General features: G+C 50.8%; 2 protein-coding genes across 2 annotated transcripts; both read right to left on the bottom strand.

Moving 5' to 3' along the window:
- Positions 1-3,394: 3,394 nt before the first annotated feature.
- LOC134730914 (exonuclease GOR) lies at positions 3,395-5,467 on the bottom strand. Its single transcript, XM_063606588.1, has one exon. It carries the CDS (start codon positions 5,465-5,467, stop codon positions 3,395-3,397), a length of 2,073 nt encoding a protein of 690 aa, XP_063462658.1.
- A 6,232-nt stretch (positions 5,468-11,699) lies between these two features.
- Positions 11,700-13,772, bottom strand: LOC134730915 (exonuclease GOR). Its single transcript, XM_063606589.1, has one exon. The coding sequence runs from the start codon at positions 13,770-13,772 to the stop codon at positions 11,700-11,702; it is 2,073 nt and encodes a 690-aa protein (XP_063462659.1).
- Positions 13,773-14,481: the final 709 nt, after the last annotated feature.

Raw genomic sequence — 14,481 nt, forward strand, 5'->3', positions numbered from 1 at the left:
AATCCTATGGGTATATATACCCAGCAATGGGATGGCTGGGTCAAACGGTATTTCTATTTCGAGATCCTTGAGGATTCGCCACACTATCTTCCACTACCGTTGAACTAGTTTACAGTCCCACCAACAGTGTAAAAGTGTTCCTATTTGTCCACTACCTCTCCAGCACCAGTTGTTTCCTGACTTTTTAATGATCGCTATTCTAACTGGTGTGAGATGATATCTCATTGCGGATTTGATTTGCATTTCTCTGATGGCCAGTTTTGATGAGCATTTTTTCATGTGTCTGTTGGCTGCATAAATGTCTTCTTTTGAGAAGTGTCTCTTCATATCCTTCCCCCACTTGTTGATGGGCTTGTTTGGTTTTTCTTGTAACTCTGTTTGAGGTCTTAGTAGATTCTGGATATTAGCCTTTTGTCAGATGAGTAGATTGCAAAAATTTTCTCCCTTTCTGCAGGATGCCTGTTCACTCTCATGGGAGTTTCTTTAGCTATGCAGAACGTCTTTAGTGTAATTAGATGCTGTTTGTCAATGTTGGCTTTCGTTGCCATTGCTTTTGGCGTTTTAGACATGAGGTCCTTGCCCATGCCTTTGTCCTCAATGGTATTGGCTGGGTTTTCTCCTAGGGTTTGTATGGTTTAAGATCTAACATTTAAGTCTTTCATCTGTCTTGAATTAATTTTTGTACAAGGTGTAAGGAAGGGATCCGATTTCAGCTTTCGACATATGGCTAGCCTGTTTTCCCAGCACCATTTTTTTAAATAGGGAATCCTTTCCCCATTTCTTGTTTTTGTCAGGTTTGTCAAAGATCAGATGGTTGTAGATGTGTCGTATTATTTCTGAGGGCTCTATTCTGTTCCATTGGTCTACGGTAACCAAAACGGCAACCGATAGCATGCTCTTTGGTTACTGTAGCCTTCTACTGTAGCTTGAAGTCGGACAGCTTGATGCCTCCATCTTTGTTCTTTTGGCTTAGGATTATGTTGGCAGTGGGGGCCGTTTTGTGGTTCCATATGAGCTTTAAAGCAGTTTTTTCCAGTTCTGTGAAGAAAGTCATTGGTAGTTTGATGGGGATGGCATTGAATCTATAATTTACCTTGGGCAGTATGGCCATTTTCACGATATTGATTCTTCCAATCCGTGATGGTGGAATATTCTTCCATTTGTTTGTCTCCTCTTTTAGTTCGTGGAGCAATGCTTTGTAGTTCTCCTTGAAGAGGTCCTTCACATCCCTTGTTAGTTGGATTCCTAGGCATTTTATTCTCTTTGAAGCAATTGTGAATGGGAGCTCACTCATGATTTGGCTCTCTGTTTGCCTCTTATTGGTGTATAAGAATGCTTGTGATTTTTGCTCCTCGATTTTGTATCCTGAGACTTTGCTGAAGTTGCTTATCAGCTTAAGGAGATTTTGGACTGAGACGATGGGGTTTTCTAAATATTCAATCATGTCATCTGCAAACAGGGACAATTTGACTTCCTCTTTTCCTAATTGATTTCTCTTTATTTCTTTCTCCTGCCTGATTGCCCTGGGCAGAAGTTCCAACACTATGTTGAATAGGAGTGGTGAGAGAGGGCATCCCTGTCTTGTGGCAGTTTGCAAAGGGAATGCTTCCACTTTTTGCCCATTCAGTATGATATTGGCTGTGGGTTTGCCCTAAATAGCCCGTATTATTTTGGGAGATGTCCCATCAATACCTAATTTATTGAGAGTTTTTGGCATGAAGGGCTGTTGAATTTTGTCGAAGGCCTTTTCTGCATCTGTTGAGATAATCACGTGGTTTCTGTCTTTGGTCCTGATTATACGCTGGATTATGTTTATTGTTTTGCATATGTTGGACCAGCCTTGCATGTCAGGGATGAAGCCCACTTCATCATGATGGATAAGCTCTTTGATGTGCTGCTGGATTCGGTTTTCCAGTATTTTATGGAGGATTTTCCCATCGATGTTCCTCAGGGACATAGGCCTAAAATTCTCTTTTTGGGTTGTGTCTCTCTCAGGCTTTGGGATCAGGATGATGCCGGCCTCATGAAATGAGTGAGGGAGGATTCCCTCTTTTTCTGTTGATTGGAATAGTTTCAGAAGGCATGGTACCAGCTCCTCCTTGTCCTTCTGGTAGAATTCGGCTGTGAATCCGTCTGGTCCTGGAGTTTTATTGCTTGATAGGCTGTTAATTATTGCCTCAATTTCAGAGCCTGTTAGTGGTCTACTCAGGCATTCAACTTCTTCCTGGTTTACTCTGGGGAGGTTGTATGCGTCCAGGAATTTATCCATTTCTTCTAGATTTTCTAGTTCATTAGCTTAGAGGTGCTGATAGTATTGTCTGATGGTAGTTTGTATTTCTGTGGGATCGGTGGTGATATCCCCTTTATCATTTTTTACTGCATCTGTTTGATTCTTCTTTCTTTTCTTCTTTCTTAGTCTTGCTAGTGCTCTATCAATTTTGTTGATCACTGCAAAAAACCCGCTCCTGGATTCATTGATTTGTTGAAGGGTTTATTGTGTCTCTATCTCCATCAGTTCTGCTCGGATCTTAGTTATTTCTTGCCTTCTGCTAGTTTTTGAATGTGTTTGCTCTTGCTTCTCTCATTCTTTTAATGGTGATGTTAGGGTATGCATTTTTGATTTTTCCTGCTTTCTCTCGTGGGCAATTAGTGCTATAAATTTCCCTCTACACACTGCTTTAAATGTGACGCAGAGATTCTGGTATGTTGTGCCTTTGTTTTCATTGGTTTCAGAGAATATCTTTCTTTCTCCCTTCATTTCGTTATGTACCCAGTACTCATTAAGGAGCAGGGTGTCCGGTTTCCATGCAGTTGAGCGGTTTTGAGTGAGTTTCTTTATCCTGAGGTCTACTTTGATTGCAATGTGGTCTGAGAGACCGTTTGTAGTAATTTCTGTTATTTTACATTTACTGAGGAGTGCTTTACTTCCAACTATGTGGTCAATGTGGAAATAAGTGTGATGTGGTGCTGAGAAGCATGTATATTCTGTCGATTTGGTGTGGAGCGTTCTGTAGATGTCTCCTAGGTCCGCTTGGTGCAGAGCTGAGTTCAATTCCTGGATATCCTTTTTAGATTTCTGTCTCGTTGGTCTGTCTAATGTTTACAGAGGGCTGTTAAAGTTTCCCATGATTATGATGTGGGAGTCTAAGTCTCTTTTGATCACACTTTAAAGATCAAAAGGTAGAAGCGCAAAGACATTATCTGTGCAATATTAGAAACCTAGTAAGTGGTGGAATTTGGCCTTGAACCCAGATATCTAACTCCAGAGCCTAAGTGCTTCACCCACCTCACTGTGGTGCCTCTCGAGAAAAACAGGTAAGCACACATTCAGAAAGCTGGTGGGCCGGGGGGCTGGCCTTGTACTCAGAGGCCATGGAAGTCCCACGTGGGGTGGCTAGTGGTGTAAGGACAGAGGTCTCGGATGGGCAGAGGGATGTGGACAGGCGCGAGGGGGCGCGGCAGGGACTCGGGGGACTGGGAGTGGCGGCTCGGTGCTGCGGGAGGCGATTAGTGGAAGGACAGAGGTCTGGGAAGGGCAGAGGGATGGGGACAGGCCCGAGGGTCCGCGGCAGGGATTCCGGGGGACTGGGAGTGGCCGGTTGGGGTTACTCTTGGCTTTTTGCCCTCTCCTGCCGTCGACTGCTCCGGTTTCTTTGGCCTTGCGGCGAGGTGGACAGGGTGAGCTCTCAGGACTGATGGCGGTTGTGGAAGGGGCCTGGGGCCAAGGACAGGCCAGGGCGGCGGGAGAGGCGGACCGGTGGCGTGGCTGGATCTGGGCGCGCTGTCGGACCTTCCACATCACCAGCTGCAGGCAGGCGTTTGCGTCCTCGCTGGAGTTGTGGCCGTCCTGGCTGTCCTGGATGATCTGTCCCAGGTAGTCGGCCGCGAGATTCCTGAGGGAACGCTTGTAGGGGAAACCCAGGTAGTGCGGGAAGAGCACGGCCGTGTCCACCACGGTGCTGTGGATGAGCTTCAGGGCCAGCAGATCGCTCTCCAGGCTGTGCCCGATGAGGATGGTTTGGGCGCTGAAAAAGCTCAGCAGGATGGCTTGCACTTGGGGCAAGGTGATGCTCGTCTTGGCGACGTCGGCCTCGGTGACTCCGGAAAACCTGGTGTTGTAGTCCACGATCTCGTTGTCGGGCTTGACGAAGGTGTCGTACACCACTCGCATGTCGGCGTCCACCACGGTGACGCGGGTCAGCTCTAGGCCATGCGTGGTGTAGCACATCTCACAGTCCAAGGCGTAGATTCCTGGATAAGCGTCTCTGGACAACTCTTTCTTGAAGGTCTCCACGAAGCCATCGAGGCTGTCCTTGCGGCCGTCCCGCACGTGCTGCTTTGCCACCTGGCAGCCCACAGAGCCAGGAGCAGCTGCACAGCAGGTGTACTGGCTAACCCGGCCTCCAGCCACCTGGCTCGAGCGGACCCGCCCCCAGTGATAATAACACAACTGGTCGCGTACACAGCGGCCCGAGGAGGACACCAGGTACTCGGTGCCACAACGGCAGCAGACCCTGCAGGAGGAGTCGCCGGGCCCCTTCCCCTGGCCAGTGAAGAGGACGGCGCCTCCGGGCCGCTCGGGGTGCGGGAAGGGGTAGCCGTTCTCCTCGAGCTGGTCCTGGCTGAGCAGGAACTCCTGGAGGCGGCTGTACAGGGCGGCCCTGCTGAGGCCCGGCATGGAGCTGGGGGTCAGGCCCTTCAGTCTCTTGAGGGTGTTCAGGACCACGTTCAGGTACCTGTTCTTGTTGGGGCTGCAGTCGTAGGCCACCTTCTCCTCGTTCAGCGCCTTCTCCTCGGCCTCCTGCTTGGAGGCGCAGAACTTGAGACACTCTTCGGTGAACAGTTGGAGATAGCCTCGGCGGAGGACGGTGGGGACTTGGCACCCAGACCTTCGGAGGACAATAGGTTTCTTCAAACTCGGTAAGGATGGACGACGGACGATTCGCTTAGAGCTGATGGTGGTGGTGGTCTTGCATGCCATCCCTGACCTGTTGCGCGTCTTCCCTGGCTGTCTGCCGACCTTGGAGCCACTGGAGCGTTGGCTGCTGCTGGCCACGCGGGTTCTCTTGGCATCTGTGCAACCTGTGACCAAGCAAGGGCTGGAAGACTGGGCGATCGTCTTCCTCTTCCTGGGGGCTGAGATGCGGACTCCCGAGGGCCTCTCTGTCAGCCTTGGGGCGGCTGGCAAGCAGCAGGCCGATCCCCTCTGTGCAGGGAAGTAGCACGCCTCCGTCACCACCTTGGGACACGCTGGGGGCACCGCCGGACCCCTGTTCTGGGGCTCCGCCTGGATGTCCACAAATGCGGAGGCCTGGTTGTGCATCTGGGGCACCCGGAGCCCGAAGCTCTGGGCAGGCTGATGAGAGGGCAGGGGGAATTCTGGAGCCTCGAGGGCCGCCTCCTCGGCCACCTTCTTAGCTTCTGGGTATCCAGGTGGGAACCAGCAGGGAGCTGTGGCTCGCAACATCTTGCTGCCTTCGGGAGCACCGGCCTGGCTCTGCTCCGCTCCCAACTGGCGGCTTCTTGCCTCCAGGGCCGCCTCCTCGGCCACCTTCTTAGCTTCTGGGTATCCAGGTGGGAACCAGCAGGGAGCTGTGGCTCGCAACATCTTGCTGCCTTCGGGAGCACCGGCCTGGCTCTGCTCCGCTCCCAACTGGCGGCTTCTTGCATCCAGGGCCGCCTCCTCGGCCACCTTCTTAGCTTCTGGGTATCCAGGTGGGAACCAGCAGGGAGCTGTGGCTCGCAACATCTTGCTGCCTTCGGGAGCACCGGCCTGGCTCTGCTCCTCTCCCAACTGGCGGCTTCAATGAGTGCCGCGGCCGCCACCCGTCGCCTTTATAGACGCACAGGGCAGAGTGGGTGGGACTTCTCCTTGATAGGTTGGTGCTTCCATCCAATCACACTGAGCCTCATCTTCCACCAGACTCCAGCTTGGGAATGCCTCAAGGGGTGCACTAATGGAATCAACTGGAACTCCTGGTTGCTAACCTTGGAGCTAGGTTGCTTTTCCTGAGTTAATTAACTGTCCCTGCAGGGCAGTCCTATAATGGCTACTGGAATTGGGCCACCTAGGATTCATTTCAGCGTCAGGGAGTTTGGTCAACTTGCTTGGGCCCACACAGCACCCCATGGAGCCAGGACTGGGCCAGCAGTCTGCTGCATGCTGCAGGGCAGGATCTCTCTGGGGTTGCGTTTCCCTGCTCTCTGCACTCCTCCGCTGCGGGCAAATTGAGGACAGGAAGTGGACCGCACCCACTTCTCTCCCACGACTTGGGCAATGTTCAACACAGGGGTTCTTCAAAAGGTTCATAGAAAATGCACATGGTGAAGAAACTATGCATGGGTTTCCACTGGTTTGCACTCAAATAAACTTGTCCGAACTTCTTATAACCTTCCTGAACTAGATCGAGTTTGAGGCACTGAGAAGGATGAGACATCCACTGAAAAGGACTCCTATCAGAGCAACATGAATTCCACGAAAATTGCAGCAAGAGCAAACATCAAATTTCTGGTGAAGCTTGGGTGGAAGAATGAAGAAATCATTGATGTTTTCACAAAAGCTTCTAAGGACACTACCCCAAAGAAATGAACTCTTTACGAATGTATAGCTTGTTTCAAGAAGAGGTGAGAAGATGTGGGAGATGAATCCTGCAGTGGCTGTGAAAACCACTGTGCCCAGATCAGCTGCAGTTACGACGAGAGCTATCAGTGGAAATTTTAAACAGGAGGGATCACGATCCTGACGCATCCCTCTGACAAATTGTAACCGGAAGTTGGAACATGGCTTTACCAATATGACCTCGAAGGCAAAGCATCATCAAAGCGACGGCTACCGAGAGGTGGCAGTGGTCCAGTCAAAGGAAAAGGAGGCCAGTCAGGAGCCAACATCATGGCATCAGTGTTTTGGGACACTCAAGGCATTTTGCTTGTTGACTTTCTGAAGGGCCAAACATCTGCTTATTAGGAGAGTGTTCCGAGAAGCTTAGAGAAAGCTTTGGTAGAAACATGCTGGGAAAGTCTCACTAGATCCCTGTTCACCACCTCAGTGCTCTGCTCATTCCTCTCATCAAACAAGGGCAATTGTGTCAGTTTCAATGGGCAGTCCTTAGGAATGCACCTTACGGGCTGCTTTCATTCCTTCTAAATTCTTTTTGTTTCCTAATTATACAAAGTCTCCTTGCCTTGCTTGGAAAGATGAGAGAAAGTCTCCTTGCCTTGCTTGGACAGATGAGAGATGAGATCCTCCTCTTCTCTCCCAGGACAGAATGGTCAGACTTGAGTTTCCTTTCTCCTCACTCTTCTCCTCCTTGAGGGAGGTGCTGTGCCGGACAGACCTGCTCCCGTGTCTAGACACGGGTAGACTCGTTGAAGATCCTCACAGGCAATCCTCCTTGGGGTCAAAGGGGAAGGATTTATTTCTTCAGGGCTCAGTAGTCCTCATCCTTACGCGCACCTTCACCAGCCCAGGGCGGGGTAGCGGAGGGTGAAAGGGCGTGGCTCACAGCCCGTTTCTTCCGCTCGGGCGTCTCCTGGGAGGAACCCTTGTCCAGTGAGCGGGTCTTCGTCTCCACCAAATTCCCTAGGGGGACATTTCTGGCAGCCCTTCTTGTTCAGCAGCTTACGGGGGTCAGGTGGACCTCTGCTAGTCACCAGCCTGAAGCCCTTACTCCATTTCAGCTATTTTGGCAGTTGCCTAGGTGACTTTTGAACCTCGTTACCCAGAACAGCCAACGGAGGAGGGGTGAGAAGAGTGGCCGTCTGGGTTTGCCGCATCGTGCTGCCTTAGAGGAGTTGTGCAGTCTTCGGTTGTGTGATACTTCACCTGGCTGATTTCTGGGAATGCCTCCACAAATTCGCTAAATTCAGTAGCTTTTGCCTTCCAAGATTCACCTGGTTGGTGTGTTGCACCCATTCACTAGTCATTTACATTAGGTATATCTCTTAATGCTATCCCTCCCCCTCCCCCCGCCCATGACAGGCCCCGGTGTGTGATGTTCCCCTTTCTGTGTCCAAGCGTTCTCATACTTCAATTCCCACCTATGAATGAGAACATGCGGTGTTTGCTTTTTTTGTCCTTGCGATAGTTTGCTAAGAATGATGGTTTCCATCTTCATCCGTGTCCCTCCAAAGGGGATGAACTCATGCTTTTTCATGGCTGCATAGTATTCCATGGTGTATTTGTGCCACATTTTCTTAATCCAGTCTATCATTGATGGACATCTGGGTTGGTTCCAAGTCTTTGCTACTGTGAATGGTGCCGCAATAAACATACGTCTGCGTGTGTCCTTTTAGCAGCATGATTTCTAATCCTATGGGTATATATACCCAGCAATGGGATGGCTGGGTCAAACGGTATTTCTATTTCGAGATCCTTGAGGATTCGCCACACTATCTTCCACTACCGTTGAACTAGTTTACAGTCCCACCAACAGTGTAAAAGTGTTCCTATTTGTCCACTACCTCTCCAGCACCAGTTGTTTCCTGACTTTTTAATGATCGCTATTCTAACTGGTGTGAGATGATATCTCATTGCGGATTTGATTTGCATTTCTCTGATGGCCAGTTTTGATGAGCATTTTTTCATGTGTCTGTTGGCTGCATAAATGTCTTCTTTTGAGAAGTGTCTCTTCATATCCTTCCCCCACTTGTTGATGGGCTTGTTTGGTTTTTCTTGTAACTCTGTTTGAGGTCTTAGTAGATTCTGGATATTAGCCTTTTGTCAGATGAGTAGATTGCAAAAATTTTCTCCCTTTCTGCAGGATGCCTGTTCACTCTCATGGGAGTTTCTTTAGCTATGCAGAACGTCTTTAGTGTAATTAGATGCTGTTTGTCAATGTTGGCTTTCGTTGCCATTGCTTTTGGCGTTTTAGACATGAGGTCCTTGCCCATGCCTTTGTCCTCAATGGTATTGGCTGGGTTTTCTCCTAGGGTTTGTATGGTTTAAGATCTAACATTTAAGTCTTTCATCTGTCTTGAATTAATTTTTGTACAAGGTGTAAGGAAGGGATCCGATTTCAGCTTTCGACATATGGCTAGCCTGTTTTCCCAGCACCATTTTTTTAAATAGGGAATCCTTTCCCCATTTCTTGTTTTTGTCAGGTTTGTCAAAGATCAGATGGTTGTAGATGTGTCGTATTATTTCTGAGGGCTCTATTCTGTTCCATTGGTCTACGGTAACCAAAACGGCAACCGATAGCATGCTCTTTGGTTACTGTAGCCTTCTACTGTAGCTTGAAGTCGGACAGCTTGATGCCTCCATCTTTGTTCTTTTGGCTTAGGATTATGTTGGCAGTGGGGGCCGTTTTGTGGTTCCATATGAGCTTTAAAGCAGTTTTTTCCAGTTCTGTGAAGAAAGTCATTGGTAGTTTGATGGGGATGGCATTGAATCTATAATTTACCTTGGGCAGTATGGCCATTTTCACGATATTGATTCTTCCAATCCGTGATGGTGGAATATTCTTCCATTTGTTTGTCTCCTCTTTTAGTTCGTGGAGCAATGCTTTGTAGTTCTCCTTGAAGAGGTCCTTCACATCCCTTGTTAGTTGGATTCCTAGGCATTTTATTCTCTTTGAAGCAATTGTGAATGGGAGCTCACTCATGATTTGGCTCTCTGTTTGCCTCTTATTGGTGTATAAGAATGCTTGTGATTTTTGCTCCTCGATTTTGTATCCTGAGACTTTGCTGAAGTTGCTTATCAGCTTAAGGAGATTTTGGACTGAGACGATGGGGTTTTCTAAATATTCAATCATGTCATCTGCAAACAGGGACAATTTGACTTCCTCTTTTCCTAATTGATTTCTCTTTATTTCTTTCTCCTGCCTGATTGCCCTGGGCAGAAGTTCCAACACTATGTTGAATAGGAGTGGTGAGAGAGGGCATCCCTGTCTTGTGGCAGTTTGCAAAGGGAATGCTTCCACTTTTTGCCCATTCAGTATGATATTGGCTGTGGGTTTGCCCTAAATAGCCCGTATTATTTTGGGAGATGTCCCATCAATACCTAATTTATTGAGAGTTTTTGGCATGAAGGGCTGTTGAATTTTGTCGAAGGCCTTTTCTGCATCTGTTGAGATAATCACGTGGTTTCTGTCTTTGGTCCTGATTATACGCTGGATTATGTTTATTGTTTTGCATATGTTGGACCAGCCTTGCATGTCAGGGATGAAGCCCACTTCATCATGATGGATAAGCTCTTTGATGTGCTGCTGGATTCGGTTTTCCAGTATTTTATGGAGGATTTTCCCATCGATGTTCCTCAGGGACATAGGCCTAAAATTCTCTTTTTGGGTTGTGTCTCTCTCAGGCTTTGGGATCAGGATGATGCCGGCCTCATGAAATGAGTGAGGGAGGATTCCCTCTTTTTCTGTTGATTGGAATAGTTTCAGAAGGCATGGTACCAGCTCCTCCTTGTCCTTCTGGTAGAATTCGGCTGTGAATCCGTCTGGTCCTGGAGTTTTATTGCTTGATAGGCTGTTAATTATTGCCTCAATTTCAGAGCCTGTTAGTGGTCTACTCAGGCATTCAACTTCTTCCTGGTTTACTCTGGGGAGGTTGTATGCGTCCAGGAATTTATCCATTTCTTCTAGATTTTCTAGTTCATTAGCTTAGAGGTGCTGATAGTATTGTCTGATGGTAGTTTGTATTTCTGTGGGATCGGTGGTGATATCCCCTTTATCATTTTTTACTGCATCTGTTTGATTCTTCTTTCTTTTCTTCTTTCTTAGTCTTGCTAGTGCTCTATCAATTTTGTTGATCACTGCAAAAAACCCGCTCCTGGATTCATTGATTTGTTGAAGGGTTTATTGTGTCTCTATCTCCATCAGTTCTGCTCGGATCTTAGTTATTTCTTGCCTTCTGCTAGTTTTTGAATGTGTTTGCTCTTGCTTCTCTCATTCTTTTAATGGTGATGTTAGGGTATGCATTTTTGATTTTTCCTGCTTTCTCTCGTGGGCAATTAGTGCTATAAATTTCCCTCTACACACTGCTTTAAATGTGACGCAGAGATTCTGGTATGTTGTGCCTTTGTTTTCATTGGTTTCAGAGAATATCTTTCTTTCTCCCTTCATTTCGTTATGTACCCAGTACTCATTAAGGAGCAGGGTGTCCGGTTTCCATGCAGTTGAGCGGTTTTGAGTGAGTTTCTTTATCCTGAGGTCTACTTTGATTGCAATGTGGTCTGAGAGACCGTTTGTAGTAATTTCTGTTATTTTACATTTACTGAGGAGTGCTTTACTTCCAACTATGTGGTCAATGTGGAAATAAGTGTGATGTGGTGCTGAGAAGCATGTATATTCTGTCGATTTGGGGTGGAGCGTTCTGTAGATGTCTCCTAGGTCCGCTTGGTGCAGAGCTGAGTTCAATTCCTGGATATCCTTTTTAGATTTCTGTCTCGTTGGTCTGTCTAATGTTTACAGAGGGCTGTTAAAGTTTCCCATGATTATGATGTGGGAGTCTAAGTCTCTTTTGATCACACTTTAAAGATCAAAAGGTAGAAGCGCAAAGACATTATCTGTGCAATATTAGAAACCTAGTAAGTGGTGGAATTTGGCCTTGAACCCAGATATCTAACTCCAGAGCCTAAGTGCTTCACCCACCTCACTGTGGTGCCTCTCGAGAAAAACAGGTAAGCACACATTCAGAAAGCTGGTGGGCCGGGGGGCTGGCCTTGTACTCAGAGGCCATGGAAGTCCCACGTGGGGTGGCTAGTGGTGTAAGGACAGAGGTCTCGGATGGGCAGAGGGATGTGGACAGGCGCGAGGGGGCGCGGCAGGGACTCGGGGGACTGGGAGTGGCGGCTCGGTGCTGCGGGAGGCGATTAGTGGAAGGACAGAGGTCTGGGAAGGGCAGAGGGATGGGGACAGGCCCGAGGGTCCGCGGCAGGGATTCCGGGGGACTGGGAGTGGCCGGTTGGGGTTACTCTTGGCTTTTTGCCCTCTCCTGCCGTCGACTGCTCCGGTTTCTTTGGCCTTGCGGCGAGGTGGACAGGGTGAGCTCTCAGGACTGATGGCGGTTGTGGAAGGGGCCTGGGGCCAAGGACAGGCCAGGGCGGCGGGAGAGGCGGACCGGTGGCGTGGCTGGATCTGGGCGCGCTGTCGGACCTTCCACATCACCAGCTGCAGGCAGGCGTTTGCGTCCTCGCTGGAGTTGTGGCCGTCCTGGCTGTCCTGGATGATCTGTCCCAGGTAGTCGGCCGCGAGATTCCTGAGGGAACGCTTGTAGGGGAAACCCAGGTAGTGCGGGAAGAGCACGGCCGTGTCCACCACGGTGCTGTGGATGAGCTTCAGGGCCAGCAGATCGCTCTCCAGGCTGTGCCCGATGAGGATGGTTTGGGCGCTGAAAAAGCTCAGCAGGATGGCTTGCACTTGGGGCAAGGTGATGCTCGTCTTGGCGACGTCGGCCTCGGTGACTCCGGAAAACCTGGTGTTGTAGTCCACGATCTCGTTGTCGGGCTTGACGAAGGTGTCGTACACCACTCGCATGTCGGCGTCCACCACGGTGACGCGGGTCAGCTCTAGGCCATGCGTGGTGTAGCACATCTCACAGTCCAAGGCGTAGATTCCTGGATAAGCGTCTCTGGACAACTCTTTCTTGAAGGTCTCCACGAAGCCATCGAGGCTGTCCTTGCGGCCGTCCCGCACGTGCTGCTTTGCCACCTGGCAGCCCACAGAGCCAGGAGCAGCTGCACAGCAGGTGTACTGGCTAACCCGGCCTCCAGCCACCTGGCTCGAGCGGACCCGCCCCCAGTGATAATAACACAACTGGTCGCGTACACAGCGGCCCGAGGAGGACACCAGGTACTCGGTGCCACAACGGCAGCAGACCCTGCAGGAGGAGTCGCCGGGCCCCTTCCCCTGGCCAGTGAAGAGGACGGCGCCTCCGGGCCGCTCGGGGTGCGGGAAGGGGTAGCCGTTCTCCTCGAGCTGGTCCTGGCTGAGCAGGAACTCCTGGAGGCGGCTGTACAGGGCGGCCCTGCTGAGGCCCGGCATGGAGCTGGGGGTCAGGCCCTTCAGTCTCTTGAGGGTGTTCAGGACCACGTTCAGGTACCTGTTCTTGTTGGGGCTGCAGTCGTAGGCCACCTTCTCCTCGTTCAGCGCCTTCTCCTCGGCCTCCTGCTTGGAGGCGCAGAACTTGAGACACTCTTCGGTGAACAGTTGGAGATAGCCTCGGCGGAGGACGGTGGGGACTTGGCACCCAGACCTTCGGAGGACAATAGGTTTCTTCAAACTCGGTAAGGATGGACGACGGACGATTCGCTTAGAGCTGATGGTGGTGGTGGTCTTGCATGCCATCCCTGACCTGTTGCGCGTCTTCCCTGGCTGTCTGCCAACCTTGGAGCCACTGGAGCGTTGGCTGCTGCTGGCCACGCGGGTTCTCTTGGCATCTGTGCAACCTGTGACCAAGCAAGGGCTGGAAGACTGGGCGATCGTCTTCCTCTTCCTGGGGGCTGAGATGCGGACTCCCGAGGGCCTCTCTGTCAGCCTTGGGGCGGCTGGCAAGCAGCAGGCCGATCCCCTCTGTGCAGGGAAGTAGCACGCCTCCGTCACCACCTTGGGACACGCTGGGGGCACCGCCGGACCCCTGTTCTGGGGCTCCGCCTGGATGTCCACAAATGCGGAGGCCTGGTTGTGCATCTGGGGCACCCGGAGCCCGAAGCTCTGGGCAGGCTGATGAGAGGGCAGGGGGAATTCTGGAGCCTCGAGGGCCGCCTCCTCGGCCACCTTCTTAGCTTCTGGGTATCCAGGTGGGAACCAGCAGGGAGCTGTGGCTCGCAACATCTTGCTGCCTTCGGGAGCACCGGCCTGGCTCTGCTCCGCTCCCAACTGGCGGCTTCTTGCCTCCAGGGCCGCCTCCTCGGCCACCTTCTTAGCTTCTGGGTATCCAGGTGGGAACCAGCAGGGAGCTGTGGCTCGCAACATCTTGCTGCCTTCGGGAGCACCGGCCTGGCTCTGCTCCGCTCCCAACTGGCGGCTTCTTGCATCCAGGGCCGCCTCCTCGGCCACCTTCTTAGCTTCTGGGTATCCAGGTGGGAACCAGCAGGGAGCTGTGGCTCGCAACATCTTGCTGCCTTCGGGAGCACCGGCCTGGCTCTGCTCCTCTCCCAACTGGCGGCTTCAATGAGTGCCGCGGCCGCCACCCGTCGCCTTTATAGACGCACAGGGCAGAGTGGGTGGGACTTCTCCTTGATAGGTTGGTGCTTCCATCCAATCACACTGAGCCTCATCTTCCACCAGACTCCAGCTTGGGAATGCCTCAAGGGGTGCACTAATGGAATCAACTGGAACTCCTGGTTGCTAACCTTGGAGCTAGGTTGCTTTTCCTGAGTTAATTAACTGTCCCTGCAGGGCAGTCCTATAATGGCTACTGGAATTGGGCCACCTAGGATTCATTTCAGCGTCAGGGAGTTTGGTCAACTTGCTTGGGCCCACACAGCACCCCATGGAGCCAGGACTGGGCCAGCAGTCTGCTGCATGCTGCAGGGCAGGA

The sequence above is a fragment of the Pan paniscus genome, chromosome 7, assembly GCF_029289425.2.
Source record: "Pan paniscus chromosome 7, NHGRI_mPanPan1-v2.0_pri, whole genome shotgun sequence".
Taxonomy (NCBI): domain Eukaryota; kingdom Metazoa; phylum Chordata; class Mammalia; order Primates; family Hominidae; genus Pan; species Pan paniscus.

Bases quoted from the DNA above. Each gene is read 5' to 3' on its own strand.
- LOC134730914 (XM_063606588.1), bottom strand. From the start codon at position 5,467: ATGTTGCGAGCCACAGCTCCCTGCTGGTTCCCACCTGGATACCCAGAA.
- LOC134730915 (XM_063606589.1), bottom strand. From the start codon at position 13,772: ATGTTGCGAGCCACAGCTCCCTGCTGGTTCCCACCTGGATACCCAGAA.